At 47.1% G+C, this 20,342-nt stretch overlaps 1 protein-coding gene across 2 annotated transcripts in view; it reads left to right on the top strand.

The window, feature by feature from the left end:
* Positions 1–12,297, top strand: part of LOC142765438 (uncharacterized) — a 54,525-nt gene extending 42,228 nt beyond the window's left edge. For both annotated transcript variants that reach the window (XM_075866466.1, XM_075866465.1), the window contains one exon: positions 12,099–12,297. In XM_075866466.1, the coding sequence (XP_075722581.1) occupies positions 12,099–12,268 (170 nt within the window). In that variant the 3' untranslated portion in view covers positions 12,269–12,297. The remainder of the gene's footprint in view (positions 1–12,098) is intronic.
* The last annotated feature ends 8,045 nt before the right edge of the window (positions 12,298–20,342 follow it).

The following is a 20,342-nucleotide window of genomic DNA, read 5'->3' as shown; positions in this document are numbered from 1 at the left end:
ATCCATAGGATTTCGTGTAAAAGCTACGAGGGCGCATTTCTCGGAAGAAATTTCTAAGCCTCGATTTCAGAGGTAGCGTAATGTCACAATGGCAGCTTTTTGAATTCTCCCTCGTAACTGCAGGCGTGTTACAGCCGATGCCCAAACGCAGATATCTTCTGCGTACATTGATAGCCTACCCGTGCTTGGCAGATACTCAGTGACAGCAATTAACGTAAGATTGAACAGCACAGGGCTGAGTACGCCACCCTGGGGGACGCCACGATGGCCGTAATGTGGAGAGGTTAGACCATCTTCAGTGCTGACAAAGTAGAATCGCATTGACTAATAAGTACGTATCCAGCGATACATCCGGCCACCTACTCCTATATCTTCGAGAGCGGTGAGAACAGCTTCATGCGTAACGTTGTCGTATGCCCCTTTAACATCTAGGAACAAAGATGCGCAGAGACGCTTATGGCCTTTTTCCTGTTGGACGTAAGTGACCAGGTCGACTACATTGTCAATCGATGCTCGACCACGCCGAATCCCTGCCATGGCATCTGGGTAGATGTTGTTACACTCCAAGAGCCACTCCAGGCGTCCCAGGATCATCATATCCATAACTTTGCCTACACAACTAGCCGATGCGATCGGACGATAAGATGAGAGCTCCAACGGTGACTTGCCTGGTTTCAGAAGTGGAACTAGGCGACTTGTCTTCCAGCTTGTCGGGAGCGTTCCATCTTGCCAGGATTTGTTGTACAACTCCAAAAGGAGGATTCTCGTGCGTTCACCCAGATGACACAAGGCCCTATAAGAAATTCTATCGGGCCCTGGTGCCGACGTGCGTCCACACAAAGCAAGTGCTGCTCTGAGCTCCACGATTGAAAAAGGCATATCCATGCGGGAATCCAGTGTTTGTGGACAGTTAGTCGAGGGAAATGGGCTATTGGGCCCTGCGAGTGGCCCAGATACTCTGGCACAGAAGTCTTCTGCCACGTCAATGCCGCGTCTCTGATCAGAAAGTGCGAGAGCACTGAATGGTCACCACTGAGTGGGTTTTGTGTGGAGTCCATGTACCGTCTTCCCCTATTGGGATAAAGATTTTCGTGGGTCAAGTGACTCACAAAACAGTCCAACGTTGTGACTCGAGTTTAATTATCCGGCGCTGAATATTGTTTAGTATACGTCGAGCGATCCGTAAGTCTTCTATTGCCTCCGTGCGTCGGTATCTTTATTTATTTATTTATTTATTTATTTATTTATTCGAGTACCTACAGCGCCCTATTTGAGCATTACAGTAGGGGGGAGGAGACATAAAACTTGAAATTGATGCAGGGTATGAATACCGATAACAAAACATATAAGCATGCTCAGCTTATACAGTGTGTACACATTCTCGGGAACACGAGGCAATCAAGGAAAAGTAAAACACAAACAGAAATGCAGACAGAAATTGGCATCTTTCATTTCAACAAAAATTGTGACAGAGCATTTTGAAATGAGGGTGGTGGGGTGGATACAATATATTCTGGTAGGTTGTTCCATTCGTGTGTGGTTTTGGGAAGAAGGAGTTTTTGTAAGTATTTATGCGACATCGGTATTCGCGAACTTTGCGGGAGTGATCTAGGCGAGAGGATACATAAGTGGGATCTTTAATGTACACGTCTTTATTTAAACCAGTGCTACCAATATAAATATTATGAAATAGATTTAGTCTTAAGAATTTGCGCCTGTCCTGCAGGAGAGGCCAACCCAAATGTTTACAAATGCACGAAGAGTGGTTAGTGAAATCATAGTTACCAGACACAAAACGCGCTGCTCGTTTCTGAACCCTTTCTAGCGCATTAGTACATATTTTAGTGTCTGGATCCCAAGCCACACAACCGTACTCTAAAATTGAGCGAACGTTAGAAAGATAGAGCGTTTCCTTTAGTTTAGGTGGGGCCTGTTTAAAGTTACGCTTCAGGAAGTTCAATACATGGCTCGCTTTAGCACCGACGTATTCAATGTGGTCGTTCCAGGATAGGTTGCTCGTAAAGAAAACGCCTAGGTACTTATATTTAGACACAACTTCCAAACGATTGTCTCCAAGAAAGTAATTCGTATTTAGAATGTTCTTTTTGTTTGTGAAGCGAACGGTATTACATTTTGAAAAGTTAAGTGTCATGTTCCATGTGGTGCACCATGATAACACAGCATTTAGATCACTTTGTAGTTGAGCAGAATCTTGAGCAGACGTGACGTCACGATATATGCAGCAGTCATCTGCATACATGCGCATGCGGCTGGATACTTGTTGGGTTATATCATTTATAAATATCAAAAAAAGAAGGGGTCCCAGAACAGATCCCTGGGGGACCCCTGATAAGACATCGACTTCAGATGAATTCACTCCCTCGAGAACAACCCGCTGTTTTCTACCAACAAGATACGCTTCAAGCCACTTCAACAAAGAGGGAGGGATATTTAGAGCAGACAGTTTAAGTAATTATAAATTGTGTGATACAGAATCAAAGGCTCTTTGAAAATCTAAAAATACACAGTCCACTTGGCATCCATTGTCGATCGAGGCAGCTATATCATGACTAAATTCAATTAGTTGAGTATCGCAGGACAACCCTTTTCTGAAACTGTGTTGCGTAGTGCAGAAAAAGTTTTTATCTTGAAGATGGAAGATTAAATGGGTATAGATAATGTGTTCCATCAATTTACATATTACACATGTTAGCGAGATCGGTCTGTAATTTTTTGTTCGCGTTTTGTCTCCAGCTTTGAAGATAGGGGCAACGTTGGCACTTTTCCAGTCGTCAGGTAAACAGCCAAGCGCCAATGATTTTCCGAAGAGCAAGACTAGAAATGGTACAAGTGAGGCAGCACAGTTTTTTAAAACATAATTAGGAATAGCATCAGGACCAGGTGCCACATTTACCTTAATTTTTTGTAGCAGAGCTAAGACTCCACGTTCAGTAAAACATATTTCAATCATTTCTGAATTTCTTCTGACTAACTGAGGGCCGCTGGGTAGGCAAACTGATTGGGTGAAAACAGACTGAAAATAAAAGTTGAATCTCTCAGCTTTGCCCTTTAAGTCTGCGCTGAAGTTGAGGTCATATATAACATCTGGAATTGTTTCCTTCACAGCCTGCTTGCTTTTAACGTACTTCCATACTTCTTTCGGGTTATTTTTGATCCTATCAGTTAGGCGACCCAGATGCTCAAGTTCAGCACAGCGCATCTGTTTAGCAACACTCTTGTTTAGTTCTTTTAACGTTTCATGTAGCTCGCGTTGTGGTGTCTGGCGGTACTTTCGATACACGCGGTGCCTGCGATTAATCAAGGCCTTGAGGCTGCTGTTCATCCAGGGCTTACTAGTTCTACGCTTTGAGGAAAGCACCCGTGACGGAACATTAGTGCGTATCAGTAATAAAAGCTTAGTTTTGAACAAGTGCCATGTAGTATTCAAATCCAGGTTGGTAGCATGTTGTCTGAACTCCGGTAAAAACTGATCTAGCTCTCGGGAAAGAGAGACATAATCACCGCGATTATAATAAAACACTTTTCGCGGTAACGGATTCGGGCGGCGCACGATATCGCAACTTATTGTTCCAACAACGACTTCATGGTCGCTTATACCTGGTATTGTTGTGACAGAAGAGATTAGAGTTTGGTCATTGCAAAAAATTAAATCAAGCACATTATTGCAAGAGGAACCTAGTCTGGTAGGACGAGATACAAATTGAAATAGCGAATGAGCGTTAATCATTTCACAAAAAGCAGAGTACAGAAGCGACGACGTGTTAGATTTAGGCTGAAGATGGACCCATTCGATGTTTGGCAAATTAAAATCGCCCGCCAAAATAACACGCGTTGCATCTAGAGCTAGTAAAATATTGCTAAGCGGAAACAATGACTCGGGGCAGTTTCTGTGAAGGTGGCCTGTAAAACGACCCGATAGCCATTGCGGAGCCGTTAGCGAGGATAACCTTACACCAGACCGTTTCGCATGATGGGGTATTTATGTTTATTGGCACGCTACTGATAGCACTGTGGACAAGGACGAAAACACCCCCACCATGCACATTGCGATCTTTTTGATATGCCGTATAGTATAGTTCGGCGGAAAAATTTCGCTGTCAGTTATGGTGTCATCCAACCACGACTCAGTGCCTACAACGACGTGTGGCTTTACTAGTTCAACAAGTGCACCAAACTCCTCCTTTTTGTTCTTGAGGCTACGGCAATTTACAACAATTATTTTAAGTTCCGTTACAGCATCTGTCTTTTCGCGCGATAGAGGTTGAATTGATAGAGATCCCGGAGTGGCAGGTTGAGGTGCCTGCTTAAGTAGTATCCCATGCTGGTGTGACCAAGGTTGATAGAGGATGAGACGATCGGCAGCCGGTAGCGCTGTCATGTCCAGTGGCGGGTTGCGATCCCAAGGGCATATGAAAGCGGGGCACACGTGATTCATGTCGGCATTCTTGATAGGAAACAAGCACGCTGAGTCGAAGGTGCCGCAGACGGTAGTCATGACCTGCATCAGCTGCAGAAACAGTAGGCGTAATTGCCTGGCGTCCATGGCGGCGCCAGATCCCATGGCGGCGCCAGATATTCGTTCAGCACGCCGTCGGCTTGCTCGATGTCGTTCTAGCTCGATGTACAATTCCGCTACTTTGGGAGAGCAGGTGAGGGTACACGTAATATTGTGTATTGTGCTTTTAATTATCTCCTCTATGTCGAGGAAAATGTTGGCTTCACATTGCTCTTCTATGCGAGACTGGAATTTCAACCAGTCCACTCTCTGAACTCTATCGCGTATCTTAGCATGGGACAATCCTTCGATTTTGACGTAGGTGGGAATGTCGTTAATTCCACGCGTTTCCATGTCTGGAAACCACTCAGCATGTCTGACGAAGCCTCGTGAGACAAAGGCCAGGTCAAGGCAGCTGCTATACCTTGAGTCACGTAGGAACGTTGGACTGCCATCATTTAGCAAGAAAAGTTGGTTGTCGGAGGCGAAGGACACCAACTTTCTCCCTTTAACATTGGTCTTCGAACTTCCCCAGATTGTATGATGGGCGTTGAAGTCGCCAATTATAATGCATGAGTGAGAAGTTGCTGACAGGATACCTAGTAGTCTTGTATGGTCGAAACGGCTTGACGGAGAGAGGTAGGCACCCACAACCGTGATGGTAACTCTCCTTTTCACTGTTATACTTATATATTGATTGCCGTCATGGGGTGACACCGGATGATGTATGTAGGTAAGGTCGCGGCGAATGAACATCAGAACTTTGCTATTTTCCGCAGTTGTAGACGACACGAATGACTCATAACGAGAAAGTCTGATTTCTTTCTGCAAATTTGGCTCGCAGATGAAAATGATGGGGAACTTATTGGTGTACACGAACCGACGGAAATCGGCGATGCGTGACCTCGGTCTCTGGGTATTCCATTGAATAATCGCTGCCTTTCGGACCTCTTCTCTGAAAGACAGTGGCTGGTGAGCCATTATTTACTCAAGCGCTGCGAGTACTGGACTCAAAGGGTCCAGTAATTGCAATGCCCTTCTTGCTGACGGTGTGTGCATGTTGCTTAACAACAAGCGAATGGCGTTAATTAAGGGTCGCAAAAGAGCTATCACTTGCTGATCTGTGTTCCGCAAGTCCTCCTTTGCAGCAGCTTGCTCTGAAGAAGACGGCTTCTACTGCTGCTCTTTGAGCGTTGTGTACGCGTAAGTGGAGGCCACTCTTCTGTAGAGACTTGCCTGCCCCTTTGCTCTCTTCAAACGTCACCCCTTTTTCCAGCACAGGGTAGCCAGCCGGTCTAAAAACTGGCTAACCTGCCTGTCTTTCCGCTTAAACTTTCTTCTTCCTCGGTGTTTGCCGTGCTGGAAACTGCAGCTGGCAATCTTTCCTGATGCGTCGACTTATTGCCTGAAGTTGGTGCTGTCCGACGTGAAGACTTTCGACGGCGACGTCGTCTTTGCCGGATTTTCTCTGCACTTTCTTTTTGGGTTGAGCTGTCTCGTACCATTTGCTTCAGAATAGAAAATTTTTTCTTCATGTGCGGACATTCTTTCGAAGAAGCCTTGTGAGCACCCTGCCAGTCAGGGCATTTCAGTGTGATAGCGCTACAGTTGTCTTCCGCGTGTGCTTCGGCGCACAGGGGGCACGCTGCGGAGCTCCTGCAAACACCCTTTACATGGCCGATCTTCTGACAATTGAAGCATTGCACGGGTTTAAGAATAAACGGTCGAACTTGTTGACGAAAGTGGCCAACCTTCACGTATGCGGGAAGACAGTCACCTTTGAACGTTACTCTCACAAAGCGTGTGTTACCAAGCCGTCCAACGCTGACAATGACGTTGTCTTGACTCGCCGGTTTTATAAGTATTGGAAGGTCTGAGTTTGGGATTTCCGTGTTAATGTCGTAAATGACTCCTGATATGGTCGCACCATCGGCTGGTATGATGGACCTAACTGCAATGTTTCCCAGTTGTGTTACTTGTTGCGGCGTGCTCAGCGCACTCGGGTGCACCACATCGACAGCCAGGATGTTTCTTCTTGTATTAAACCGTACGTCTTTAATATCATTCGGCACAGTGTTCTCGAAATAGAACAAAATCATGGTAGACCTATATCCTGCTATTCAAGCCTCCGACAGCGGAAGTACTCTTATATAATATCAGAACTCATAATGAAAATAGTCGCATTGTTATTAAGCGCGTGTGAAGGTGGTGGTTGCCATATTTACTAGACATTAAGGTTATTAGGAGTGGCGAGTGGCGATGGTACTTTGCTGTCTGTGCTACAGGCCGGCCTTGTATCGAAACTTTGAGCACGTATTTCGATGCCGAATGGTCATTTATCTACCGTCTAAAGGCAGGGTAAATGAACTTTAAGGACCCATATTACTCGCAACATTCCACTACAGCATATCTTTTAAATTGAGTAAACTAAGGGCGTTAAAACCCAGTTGAAAACAAATAGTAAGGATGATGATGATGATGAAAAACATTTATTATAAAAGAGAGAGGTACGGGGCCCAAGCGTGACCCCGCTACATGGTCGGCGTCCTTAGTCCGGGACACCGCATGACGAGGTCCCTACTCGCGCCCGTCTCACCAGAGCCCGTTGAGACTCTAGTGATGAGAAGTTGAGGAGGGCAGTCTCCCATGCCTCTCGGGAAGGGGTAGAGGAAGGGGGTAGATGGGGATTTTTCGGACATGCCCATACTATGTGGAAGATATCACACGTCTCCCCACAGTGTGGGCACCGCCCATCTGTGTTCGCATCGAAATGTTTTAGGATTGCAGGACAGAGTAGAGTACCTGTCTGCAGGCGCCTCAGAATTCTCTCTGCCGCCTTACTCAGCCCCTTTGCAGGAGCCGGGTAAAGGTGGTGAGTGTCGCGATAATAGGTCAGAGTTTCTTTGAACCGCAGCAGCGGTGTATTGGCCTCCGAGTCATAAGAGCCAAGGTGAGGAGCCCGGTGGGTAAGCGCTCGGGCGGCCGCGTCAGCGGCCTCATTACCTCGTAAGCCCTGATGGCCAGGAGCCCATACGATGCGTTTCGGGGCTGGATCAGCGAGAGCCCGTTTTAGAATTTGGCTGGCTAGGGGGGATATCTCTCCTACCAAGTAATGAGCACATGCTTTCCGGGAGTCCCTGATGATAACTTTCGAGTTGGGGTCTGCAGCAGCAAGCGCTATCGCGACTTCCTCAGCGCGCTCTGGATTTTGTGCTCGGAACGAGAGCCCATTGACATGCTTTTCCTGGTGAACTACACAGGCCGTGTAAATTCCCGTGGGTGAAGGCCCTGCTATATCTACGTAGGATACACCAGGTCGGGAGCCGTGTTGCCTCTCAAACGCCCGAGCCCGCGCCTGTCTTCTGCTTTCGTGCGTGTGCTTATCCATGTTACTGGGGAGTGGAAAGACCGAGAGCATATGCTGCCACAGTTACGGAATACGCTCCGCCTCCTCTGCAGTGCAAGTGTGCTGTATATGTAAGCGGTTCAGCAGGCGGCGTCCGAGAGCCGTCTGCACAAGCCGTGTATATTGATTCATGAAGTGGGCCTCCCGCAACTCCTGGTAGGTGACCCTAGGTGACTTTCACGATCGCGAAATGTACTAACAATCCTTTCCTACAACAAACACGTTCGGATGGCCAAACGAGTGCAATTGTGTTGGAGAGACCAGCGCAGTAGACCGACACAGCCGTCGTCGATTTCGGAGGCACTGTTGTACCGTCTTTCATGAGAATCTTTCTAAGGTTCGAGGAACTGTCTTCTGGCGTCAAATCCGAGAAGAGTGAGAGTTCAATTTCGGTGGAAGAACAATGGATGGCGACGTCGTGGCTGGAGAGAAAATCCCATCCCAGCATGACGTCTTGAGAGCATGCAGGAATTATGAACTGCGTGACTAAGGGGCGCAGGAGCTGGAGGTTGTTGGGGGTGGAACGCGGGCATGACCTCCGCTATTTCCAGCTCAATTGTTTTTTCGGATGGGAGGGAGAAGAGTAGGGGCCAATATATAAACAGCCGGTGGGCGGCCATAGGGCAGGAGAGAACTGGCAGACGATTTCCTCACGTATCAAGAACTTGAGGTCTGCCAGCAACGCCACCTGGTCACAGCTCGTCTGCAAGCCAGCAAGCCCTGCATCTCGTAGTGGGGAGCAACGAGTCATCGAGCGCTGGCGGCGGAGTTCCTCGTAGCTCTTGCACAGTGTTGTGACCTCAGCCACTGTGCCAGGGTTTTTGGCGAGCAGCATTTTGAAGGCATCATCGACTCTTTTCATGACGTTTCGGATCGTGTCAGACTCAGACATGCTGTGGTTGAATTTGTGCAACCAGGACATATTCAATATAGCTAGTGAATGAATAACCAGCCTGGTAAGCGCGTTCAAGTAAGCGCTGCTCAGCTTGCTGCATACTAACGGCAGGGTGGCCGAAAACGTTGATTACAGCAATATTAAAATCGGACCAGGTTGCTAAATCACGCGCGTGGTTATTGTGTCACAACTGTCTATTTCCGCAAGGTAGAACGCCATGTTCGTCAGCTTGCCGTCCCCGTCCCATTTGTTGGGGACGCTCACTTGCTCGTAAATGGCGAGCCAGTCCTCCACGTCAGTACCATCAGCGCCAGTGAAGATGGATGGATCGCGGATTCTGGGGAAACCGGGACAAGGGGGCAGAACGGGAGGAGGCGTTTGCTGAGGGGCACCGTGGGGCTGTCGTGGGGCATGACAGATGGCAGGGTATGCGATCGAAGCTCAAAGGGCATCGAAAGAGAACACAGCTTTCTTCACCAATTCGTTAAGACGTTTATTAACCGGCACCCAGCGATCATACGCTACGGTGCCACTAACGGCCAAGCTGGCACTCACAGCCAGCTCGAGTGGCGTCTTTTTTGGTAGCCCCACTAGGAGGTATTCGGGAGTTTGACTCATTTAGAGTTCAGAGGCTTCGCTACAACTGTAAGCTGAGTTTCTAAGCCAAAATGCTCATTTTCATTGGAGACCATGATCGGTTCTTTGGGCCATTCAGAACTCGCTCGTATGATTCATTTCGGACCGGTAGACCAGATTCAGCTTTCCAAAACAGCCTTCACAGACATGTCATGCGTAATCAGGTCTGCAGGATTCTATTTTCTAAGGCAGTAACGTCATTCTTATGAGACTGTTACACTTCAAGTTTCTCTGACTCTATTTTTTGTAAACTCACTAAGCTTGTCCGCGCTTCCTCGGATCAAGCCGAGCTCAATAGTGGAGTCTGTCCACACAGTACCCGGAAATTGCCGGCAATACCAACAGAAGAACAGAGGCGACAGAGCAAACACTTACGCGAGACTTGGATTTCTTTTCAATGTGCGTAGCCTGAATAAGTTCTTACCTTATTTGCATCTTATGTCGGAAGAACACAGAAGTGTGAGTAAAGAGTTGTGCACAGCACCATTTTTACAGTGGGCTGCTAGATGAAGGCCAGAGTGGTCTTTCAGAGAATTGTAATGCTCTCGAAGTCTGACATTTAGAGAACGACCTGTTTGGTCAACGTATATACGATTGTAAGATAGGTGTATGTAGTGGGCAACACCCGTGGTACAGGATACACAAATATGAACATGAGTAACATTGCATTCATCTTGTTGTACATTTTGCTGATTCGCGACACGTCTTTCTACTTTGGCGTTTAAAGTGGATAACTTTTACTTAGCAGAAACTCCCACTGCGACACCATATCCTGATGCAATGTTTTAAGTTGGGGGGTAAAACCGTGAACATACGAAAGAACAGCAAATTTCTTACGCTCCGCCTTCTCCCCGAAGTTGCAACCAACGCCAGCATCTTTTTATGATTTCCTTAATTTCTCCCAGACGTTTAACAATACATGCCGTGGGAAGCCTGCTTGTCTCACTGATTGCACCTGCCAAAAAGAACTTGTTTTACCTAAATAGGTGCGGGATTTCTTTATTGCAAAGCTAAAAAATTGGAGTGCACGAAATTTTTCAGCAGTTTTGTATGAGCCGATTTCTAGTTCAACGCAGGTTTCACAGATCTAGGTTCTTAGCTCCAGCACATATGCATGGGTGAGAACTGCAGCTGCAGATCCTAAAATGGGATACAGTGGTCCCTTCAGTATTCCGAAATAATCTTTAGGCCAAAACAAGGCAGCTAAAAATTGTTTAGATTACCAGCCGACATATCTTGAGTTTCCTTAAGAAAAAATCGTATAGTCATCAATGTAGCATGCCGACAAGCATTCTAAAGAGTTTTGAGAAGTTTGGTTTTGACCTTAATAGTACTTTGTTCTTGTGCTTTTGCTACTAATAGCAGTAAGGTAGTGAAGTAGTAAAACATCCGAAATGCCATTATTTGCAATTCTATGGAGGTGCATGGTATCAATTATATAGCTGTAAATTGTTATGTGCAGGCGTTTGAAGCTGTGGCTGATGACGATGAACAATTATGCCTGAACCTTCTGTTATGAGTTGGAAGCCTTCAGTGACCCACTCGTTGCACAGTTCAATTGTTTGAAGCCTCGTGGTTTTGTTCTGAAAAGCATTATTACCCATGCTAAGGTGTTTGTTCTCGACTTTGAGCCTCATAAGGTCTATCTGCTAAGGAGTTTCTTGCACAGGGGCACCTCAGTGGTTGGATACTTAGTTGCCACACGGAAGTCCCGGTTGGAAACGTGTTCCATCTTGGGTATTTTTGTCGTTGAGTTTTTTTCTTATTTTTTGTGATAGTTTTAGCGGACACCGTCTGTGGTGGCGATGGACAACTACGGTGCCAAAACTACTCTTGTAATCTCAAACAGCTTTCACTGTAAATGAAAAGTGGGAAACCATGACATGCAATCACGGCATGCAACCAGTACGAGAAAATGCCGTATACACATGAATAATACCAGAAAAACTTTAGAAGATGAGGATAAGCATGCAGCGTGCGGTGCAAGAAAAAAAATTGGGCTTTAAAATGAAAGACAGCAACACCGAAAAACATATTACAGAGTGAAGAGGGGTAGCCGATATCCTAATCTGCATCGTGAGAAAAAAATGGTTCTCAACAGGTGCGTAAATCACAAGAGTGACAAGCAATAGACAGCGAGAGCGGCGAAATATTCTGCCCTGATAAATGGAAAGCGGTCAAAGACAACAACGAGTCGTTTGTGCGAAGAAGTCAACAAGTGTGTAGGAAGAATATGAAATCAATTGCGGAAGGGTAATCTAGATGTCAATGTTTTGTGCAAGCCTACATCCAGCGGTGTAGATACAATAAAAAAAAACCAGCGTAAATTTTCTTGGAAACAACATTAACAAATGTGTAAGGGGCATACAAATCGCACGTATCCACTCCTTCCGGTCCTCTATACGGGCTGAAGTGCATTATGCATTGATACAATATGCAGTTATTGAAACCTATTTTGTATGCTGCGTGGCGTTCACTGGCGGTTGTGACGTGTCAGAAATACTAAGGCAAATTATTTAGGAATAATATGATGAAGAAACTATTTGACATTGATTCTTTGTTTATTTGTCAGTAGTTGTCTTGCTGAAGTGTACATATCGCTGACAATTTTGTTTATTTAGAAGTGGAAAACTGTTTTTTTCCAGGTCAAGATGATTGGTTTGACCTCAGACTGTGGAACTCCTCATCGGAAAAAGGGCCTGACGAACAATGTTTGCATGCGTTCGAAGAAATTACCAAAAAGATGCCTAAAACATTCAACTACACGCCTGTATGCCAGTGCATATTCGCCTCCAAAGATGGTGAACTAAAATAAAGTAATACTTCATTCATCGGTCTATATAACCAGGTATATGTGTAATTCGCTGTAAAGGTTCCTGGCTCTGCTTAAGTATGATATATTAATATGAGAGATTTTATTACCACACTCCCCAAGAAGAGCTGTCTTTAAATTCCTGTTCCACGACCTCTAACTCTGACAGAGAGAGAATCAGTTTTACTGAGCTCGAAGATTCGAAGGTGCGTGTTTGTGCGAGACGGGGTGGTTCCCTATTCTCGGGACCCGCTTGTTTCCAGGAACTCCTGTCCCACTGACCGTCAATGCAAGCTGAGTCGGCAGGGTGGGGCTGGGCAATGAAGCCTACCATCACATCGGGGAATCGGGGATTGGTGGTCTTGGGTGAAAAGAAAAATGGGGGCTTCTGAAGGTATTTACATTCAGATATGATGTCTGCCAGAGTGACTCTTTTCCTTTTACATAAAGGGCAGAGTGTATAGTGCTCAGCCGGATACATTCGGTGTAACAGAACATGATGCGCTAGCGATCCCGCCTGCATGCGCCGCAGGATCGTTTGCTGTTGCCTGGTTAGTTGCGCATGCGGTTCGAAAACTTTGCGCGCTGATTCTCCGTGCATGTGAATAAGTTCTTTAAAGCTCGCCACGAAGCATGAAGCTTCTTGAACGTTTCTTGAATGTAAATTCTTGAACGTTTTCAGCTATTGCAACAGGAAAGAACTGGTGAAAAGTGTTTTTTAATGATTATGAAAAATGTTTTCGCCATGTTTAGTTTAGCATGTGATGTCGTCATAAAATGTCGTAACTAACTTGTGCGTATAGTGGAAGTCATGTTTTCTACACACTTTGCTGTATAGTTATTTTAGGCAAGTAGAACACCCGCTTTTTAACTGCGTTTTTGATTCACAAATTGAATAAAGAAAACATTTTTGTAACAAAACTGTACACTTAATTAAAAGCTAGGTGCCTTTTGCTTTCTACGATTTCCCCACCACGGTGGTCTAGTGGCTAAGGTACTCGGCTGCTGAGCCGCAGGTCACGGGATAAAATCTCGGCTGTGGCGGCTGCATTTCCGATGGAGGCAGAAATGTTGTAGGCCCATGTGTTCAGATTTGAGTGCACGTTAAAGAACCCTAGATAGTCTAAATTTACGGTGCCCTTCAGTACAGCGTCTCTCATATTCATATGGTGGTTTTGGGACGTTAAACTCCACAAATAAAGCATTGTTTTATACGATTAGTTTAATCATAAACAAGTAGGTAGAGCAAATATTATAGTAATATTTCTTAAAGTGTTTTGATCGCAAACGCCATTTTAAATTTATCACACGAACAAAATAAACTGACACATATTGGAGCTTTAAAGGAATGTGACTTTTTATTGGCACAGCCAACTAAAACTGTGTTGAAAATGCTATTTTTTAAAACAGGGCAACTGATACGCTGAATTGTTGCCCCAGAAACTCGAGCGCTTATAACCCAAAGTCCTCGTGTCTTGTAGGAACTTCACGTTTGCGAGATCGTAGAATTCCTTGATGTGGGTGGTATAGTCAGCGCTGACTGAGTAAATAGGAGGGTTCGACGAGGGCAGCAGGCTTCCCTTTCGTCACAAGAGGTCAGCATCTCTGGGTGTTTGTACTCGAAGCTGGGAAAGCATGGTCCGCCTGACTTTAAGAGTACTGCGGAAAATGACAGTGTTGCCGGCGTGTCCTCAATTAAGTAGTGACTCATCTGAACACTATTTCACGATACCATGCATAATACCGCCTAGTTTATTTGAAGCGACGAGCACGTGTCGCTTGTCCATGACCAAAGTATGGGTATTTGTACTAGTGGAGTTGGCAATGCTTGGACACAGCTAGCGTTGCATAATCTGGTTAAAATCAGGTCAATAAGTATCAACCTTGCTGTAGACTTTACAAATCTTTCATGGCCTCCACTGTGGCGAATGGATTCACAAAAAAAAGGGAATTGCTTGCTTTAGTAAGTTCCAATAGTCCGGTACATTGGGCATTAGGAATAACACATGCTCAGCTTAACTTGATTCCCTCCGCACTATCAGGAGAAGTCAGGTGGCCCTTCACAGGCGTTCCTACAACTCTATTGAAGCTATGTCCACCATGCAGAATGGTATATTCTACGATCATTTTTAAATGATGAATTATGGTAATTTATGGTGGCAGATGATTTATGTTGTAACTGATGGAAAGTGGACAATTATGACGGCAAGCGAACATGCCTACCACGCCAACACTTTAAACTTTCAACTTTATTTCAGACAAAGACAAATAATGTGTACATTTGAACTGTCTAGGAGGGGTGACAAATAGGCACAACTGCCTGACTGAGTGTCACACCCCTTTCTAGACACACATAACTCAAGGATGAGTGCCAGTTAGATGCGTGCTTGCGAATCTACTACAATTGTGCCTATAGCTGTTACACATAAATTAAAGCGTAGAACATGGTGCAGAAAGCACTAATAAAAAAGAGCATTTAAGGGCAATATAAAACCTTCCGCCACCAGCACTCGAACAGGCCATCTTTTGATCTTAGCTGACTACTTTGCCACTTCGGCGCAACCGAACCCGCCGTACATATTATGTACGAACACACAAATTCAATACTTAGTTTCCGCTCAGCTTGTCATATTGTTACAAGGAAACGTATATTTGCAGATATTTACGATGATTACACGCGACGGCAATGTCTGGCACACTGGCGGGCTGGGACCAGTCTCTATCCACTTCGTAGTCTTTTCTTTCAGGCAGGAACCTTCCACCGCTTTATGCCCCAAATCCACTACTGCCTTGTGGCACTACCCCGCGGCGTTAAAGCGCCGACTGTCACGAAAGGGGAGTGTTGGGTGACACATAAGGCTTCAGTCTTACGACGTGCACAACAGTGGATGGTGGTGGCGTTGAGTGCGCTTCGTCGACGATTCGCTGTATCTCGTAGGTGAGGCTGGTGATCTTGCGCAGGACTTTGTATGGTCCGTCATAGCGAAATAAAAGTTTTTATGAGAGGCCGATGTGACGACATGGGGTCCACAAGAGTACGAGAGAACCTGGTGCATTGAAAAATTCGTGGTGGTGACGATCGTATCGATCTTGCTGAGAGGCTTGAGAAAGTATGAGTCGTTCTCGAGCAATCTGTCGTGCTACATCGGCTCACTCTATGGCATCGCGGACGTATGTGACAGGGGAGCTTGAACTATCGGAAGGAGTGTATCAAGAGGCAGAGAGGGTTCCCGTCCATAAAGAAGGTAGAACGGGGAATAGCCTGCGGTGTCATGTCTGGAGGAGTTGTAAGCGAAGGTGACGTAGGGTAACGTTGCGTCCCAGTCACGGTGGTCTGGCGAAACACATATTTACAACATGTCCGTGATAGTGCGATTCAGGCGCTTTGTAAGTCCATTAGTTTGTGGATGGTATGCCGTTGTGAACTTGTGGTTTGTGGAACAGGAACGTACGATATCCTGGACGACGCGAGATAAAAAGTATCGGCCTTGGTCAGTAACAAGCTGTCGAGGAGCGCCGTGATGCAATATGATGTCATGCAGTAGAAAGTCAGCGACATCGGTAGTGCAGCTGGTTGGAAGAGCGCGGGTGATCGCGTAACGTGTCGCGTAGTCGGTCGCCACGGCAACCCATTTGTTTCCGGATGCAGAAGTGGGAAATGGCCCAAAAAGGTCGAGCCCTACGCGGTAGAATGGTTCAGCAGGGATCTCAATAGGGTTTAGAAGGCCAGCTGGAAGCGATGTTGGTCGTTTTCGACGTTGACAAAGGTCACAGCTGGCGACATACTTTTGCACAGAGCGATATAGGCGTGGCCAGAAAAAACGGCGCCGGACGCGATGATAAGTGCGGGTGACTCCCAGGTGACCAGCGGCAGGTTCATCGTGAAGCTGTCGGAGAACATCTACACGCAAATGGGAAGGCACGACGAGGCGGCGGTCAGGACCATTAGGGCGCATGTTGTGGCCGTAGAGAACACCTTCATGAAGGAAATACAAGTTCAGAGAAGTGGGTGCAGTAGCGGAACTCAGGCTTTCTATGATGGGAAGTAAATCCGGGTCGCGGCGTTGCTCAGAAGCGATATCAAGAAAGTCCGATATTGATAAGACGCAAGCCTCCGTAGGTCTCTCTGTGGCGTCTGGTGGATCCACTGGATGCCGTGACAGGCTGTCGGCGTCTTGATGGAGGTGACCAGATTTATACACGACCGAGGTGTATTCTTGGAGGCGGAGAGACCAACGACCGAGACGTCCCGTGGGATCCATGAGCGAGGAAAACCAGCACAGTGCATGATGATCAGTTACAACAGTAAAACTGCGGCCGAAGAGGTACGGGCGAAATTTAGCGACAGCCCAAACAAGAGCAAGACACTCTCTTTCAGTGATGGAATAGTTCCTCTTGGCCGGGGATAAAAGGCGGCGGGCGTAGGCGATGACACCGTCACGTCCAAGCTGACGCTGAGCTAAAACAGCACCAATTCCGTGGCCACTCGCGTCCGTACGAACTTCTGTCGGGGCAGTCTGATCGAAGTGGGCTAATATTGGCGTAGTCTTGAGGGCTGCATTGAGCGCCGAAAATGCAAAACTTTGAGGCGAATTCCAAGTAAACGGGACATCTTTTTAAGAAGCTCGGTGAGAGGCCGCGCAATATCGGCGAAATTCCGGATGAAGCGGCGAAAATAGGAGCCCAAACCAAGGAGGCTCCGGACATCCTTAGAAGAGGGCACGGAAAATTGAGTCACTGCGCGAATTTTGTCCGGATTGGGCTGTACCCCAGATGTGTTAACGAGGTGACCAAGTACAGTTATTTCGCGACGGCCGAAACAGTATTTGGAGGAGTTTAGCTGGAGACCAGCGTTGCGGAATACTTAGAGAATACTGGACAGTCGCTCAAGATGGCTTGCGAACGTCAGTGAAAAAAGAATTCTATCATCTAAGTAGCATAAGCAGGTGGACCATTTGAAGTCGCGCAGAAGACAATCCATCATGCGCTCAAAGGTGGCCGGCGCATTAAAAAGCCCAAACGGCATTACTTTAAATCAGTATAACCCATCGGGGGTTACAAATGCTGTTTTTTCTCGGTCCCGTTGATTAACAGCGATCTGCCAATAATCAGATCGAAGGTCAATGGACGAGAAAAAACTTTGCGCCATGAAGGCAGTCAAGGGCGTCATCTATTTTTGGTAAGGGGTGAACGTCCTTCTTAGTGACCTTGTTGAGATGTCTATAGTCAATGCGAAACCGCCATGTGTTGTCCTTCTTCTTGACAAGGACGACCGGGGATGCCCACGGACTAGATAAGTGTTCGACGACGCCTTTGGCAAGCATTTTCTCGACCTCTTTCTGGATGACAAAGCGTTCGGCAGTGGAGACGCGGTAAGGGCGGTGATGAATTGGGTTGGCATCGCAGGTGTTGATGTGGTGGGTCACAACTGATGTCTGGCCTAAAGGGCGATTGTCAAGATCGAATATGTCCGCATTGGATGTCAACAGACGGTGGAGGTCTTGTGCTTCGGAGGGCGAAAGATCTGGCGCTATCATTTTGGCAATGTCAATGCTTGACAGTTTGGGTACAGTGAGCAAGTTGACGTGCGGAGTAGGTTGCTGGGCCGACAGTTCAGAAATATCACACTCTTGCAATGACGACATGCGGCCACGTTTAATACCAGCAGGCAGCATGTGCGTGGAGAAACCAAAGTTCAAAAGAGACAGATGGGTCTGGTTGTGGCGTACTCTCACCACGGTGTGCGGGACAGCAATGGAGTGCTTTAGCACAACGTCGGTAATAGATGAAACGACATATTCACCTTCGCGCACAGGCGGATCACACATGTGCTGCACGTAAGTCACGGCTTGCGGCGGAAGATGCAGGAACTCGGTGGCACAAAGGCGACTTTGAGCATCACGGGCAACAGCGGCGTCAAAAGGCAGTTCCAACTGAAGAAGACCCGTCGAGCAGTCGATAAGGGTGGAGTGCGCAGAGAGAAAGTCGAGACCAAGAATCACGTCATGTGGGCACTGCTCAAGCACGGTGAACAATACGACAGTGTGGCGCCCAGCAATACACACGCGAGAGGTGCACATGCCGAGAACGGCAGATGTGCTACCACCGGCAAGCATTACTGCACACTTAATAAGAGGCGTGATCAGTTTTCGCAGTTTAATACAAAGAGCAGCGCTCATGACTGAAATTTGTGCGCCAGTGTCTATGAGGGCTGTAACGGTAACGTGATCCACCAAAAGATCTAAAATATTGCGGCGTGTAGGAATCGTCAACAGAGGATTTGCAGAACGGGTTGTTAATGCAGCGTCACCTCCGGGAGCTGCATGGTCTAGTTTCCCGAGGTTGAGGGCCCAGGTCATGCAGGGGGCCTGGATCGAGAAATCATCGGCGAGAGAGATCGGTGGCCTTGGGGTGATGGTGACCGGCTGAACCTTTGGCCCTGAACGTTGGTAGGAGCAGGCTGTGGATCGTACGGAGTAGAAAAGGGGCGAGAATTGCCTTCAAAGCGACGCCATGTCCCAGTGTTCCAAGATGAATTGGATGTCAACGATTGCGACAATAGCGTGCAATGTGGCCGGCGCGAGAGCAGTGAAAGCAGATTGGTCTGTCATCCGATGTTCTCCATTCAGCAGGGTTCCGGTAGCGGGAAGGGTGGCGTGAAGGGTACACCGGAATCTGGTTAACAGAAGCCGAGGTCTCGGTAGTGCGAACAGCGCAAACAGGTGCGATGCCGAGATTTGCTGTTTCTTGGCGACCGACGGCTTGGATGAGGGAGATGGTGGATGCGTTGTCTTGAGGACCGTCGGAGGCGGTGGCTGGAGGAGCCATTGCTTCGAGTTCGTGGCGAACGATTCGGGTGACGTTTTCGGACGATGTAGCTTGCGTGAACTAGGGGCTGTCTTCGCAGGTCGAAGTGGCTGCAGTATTAGGCAGACGCGCGAACTGGCGGGTTATGCGACGGTTCTTGGTGTGCTCGAAGCGCTGACATTCTTTCACAACCGCGTCGACGGTGGCGCAATCTTTAACGATCAACAGATTAAAAGCGTCATCGGCAATTCCCTTCAATATGTGAGTGATTTTGTTAGTTTCGCTCATGTTCTCGTCCACTTTTCGACAGAGGCCCAATACGTCCTATATGTAAGATACATATGATTATGTCGATGTCTGCACGCGACATTCCAGGTCTTTCCTCGCGGCCTGCTGTCGCCCAAATGGCCTACTGAATAACTCTTCAAGCTTCAGTTTGCAAACGTCCCAGCTGGTCAACTCCGACTCATGCGTCTCATACCAGGTGAGCGCTGTATTCCACAAGTAAAATACAACGTTGGCCAGCATCAACGTAGGGTCCCACCTATAGTATTCGCTCACGCGCTCGTACAATGCGACCCAATCTTCACCATTCACCTTGTCCCTGCCAGTGCCCGAGAAGGTTCCGGGGTCTCCTGGAAGCAGGAGAATCAGAGGAGGCAGCTGTTGCTGCTGCTGCTGCTGCTGCTGCTGCTGTTGCTCTTGTGGGTGGGCCTGTTGAGCCATTGCAGGAAAATGAAGGTGGCGACCACTCCGAAGTTCCGTGTTCGTTTGCCGGGAAAGCCGGGTAGGCGTACCCCGCACCTCCACCAATAATCTTACAAGGAAACGTATGTTTGCAGATATTTACGATTATTACACGCGACGGCAACGCCTGGCACACTGGCGGGCTGGGACCAGTCTCTATGCACTTCGTAGTCTTTTCTTTCAGGCAGGGACCCTCTACCGCTTTATGCCCCAATCCCACTACTGCCTTGTGGCAATATTGTCGAAAAAGAGACGATCGTGTTTCCCAATTAAAATTTGTGTATTAAATAAACACACAAAAGATGCTGTCTGCAGAGAAACTTTCTTCTACACATTCATCAACTCACTCCCCCCCCCTTCCCTCGAAAAGCTTCATAAGATCCGACAGGCACGCACAGTTTCTGTTAGGGCAGAGAATAATAAACGCTAGTCGCTATTTACAAAGGTGAGTGTGCAGAAATGTTTTGTACTTCGTTTGCACACGTATTAGTTTTGTGCTCCATTTGCACACGTTAGGTGCACA

The sequence above is a fragment of the Rhipicephalus microplus genome, chromosome 6, assembly GCF_043290135.1.
Source record: "Rhipicephalus microplus isolate Deutch F79 chromosome 6, USDA_Rmic, whole genome shotgun sequence".
Classification (NCBI taxonomy): domain Eukaryota; kingdom Metazoa; phylum Arthropoda; class Arachnida; order Ixodida; family Ixodidae; genus Rhipicephalus; species Rhipicephalus microplus.
The sequence above is the reverse complement of the archived record's forward strand: the minus strand, read 5'-3'. Positions and strand labels throughout refer to the sequence as shown.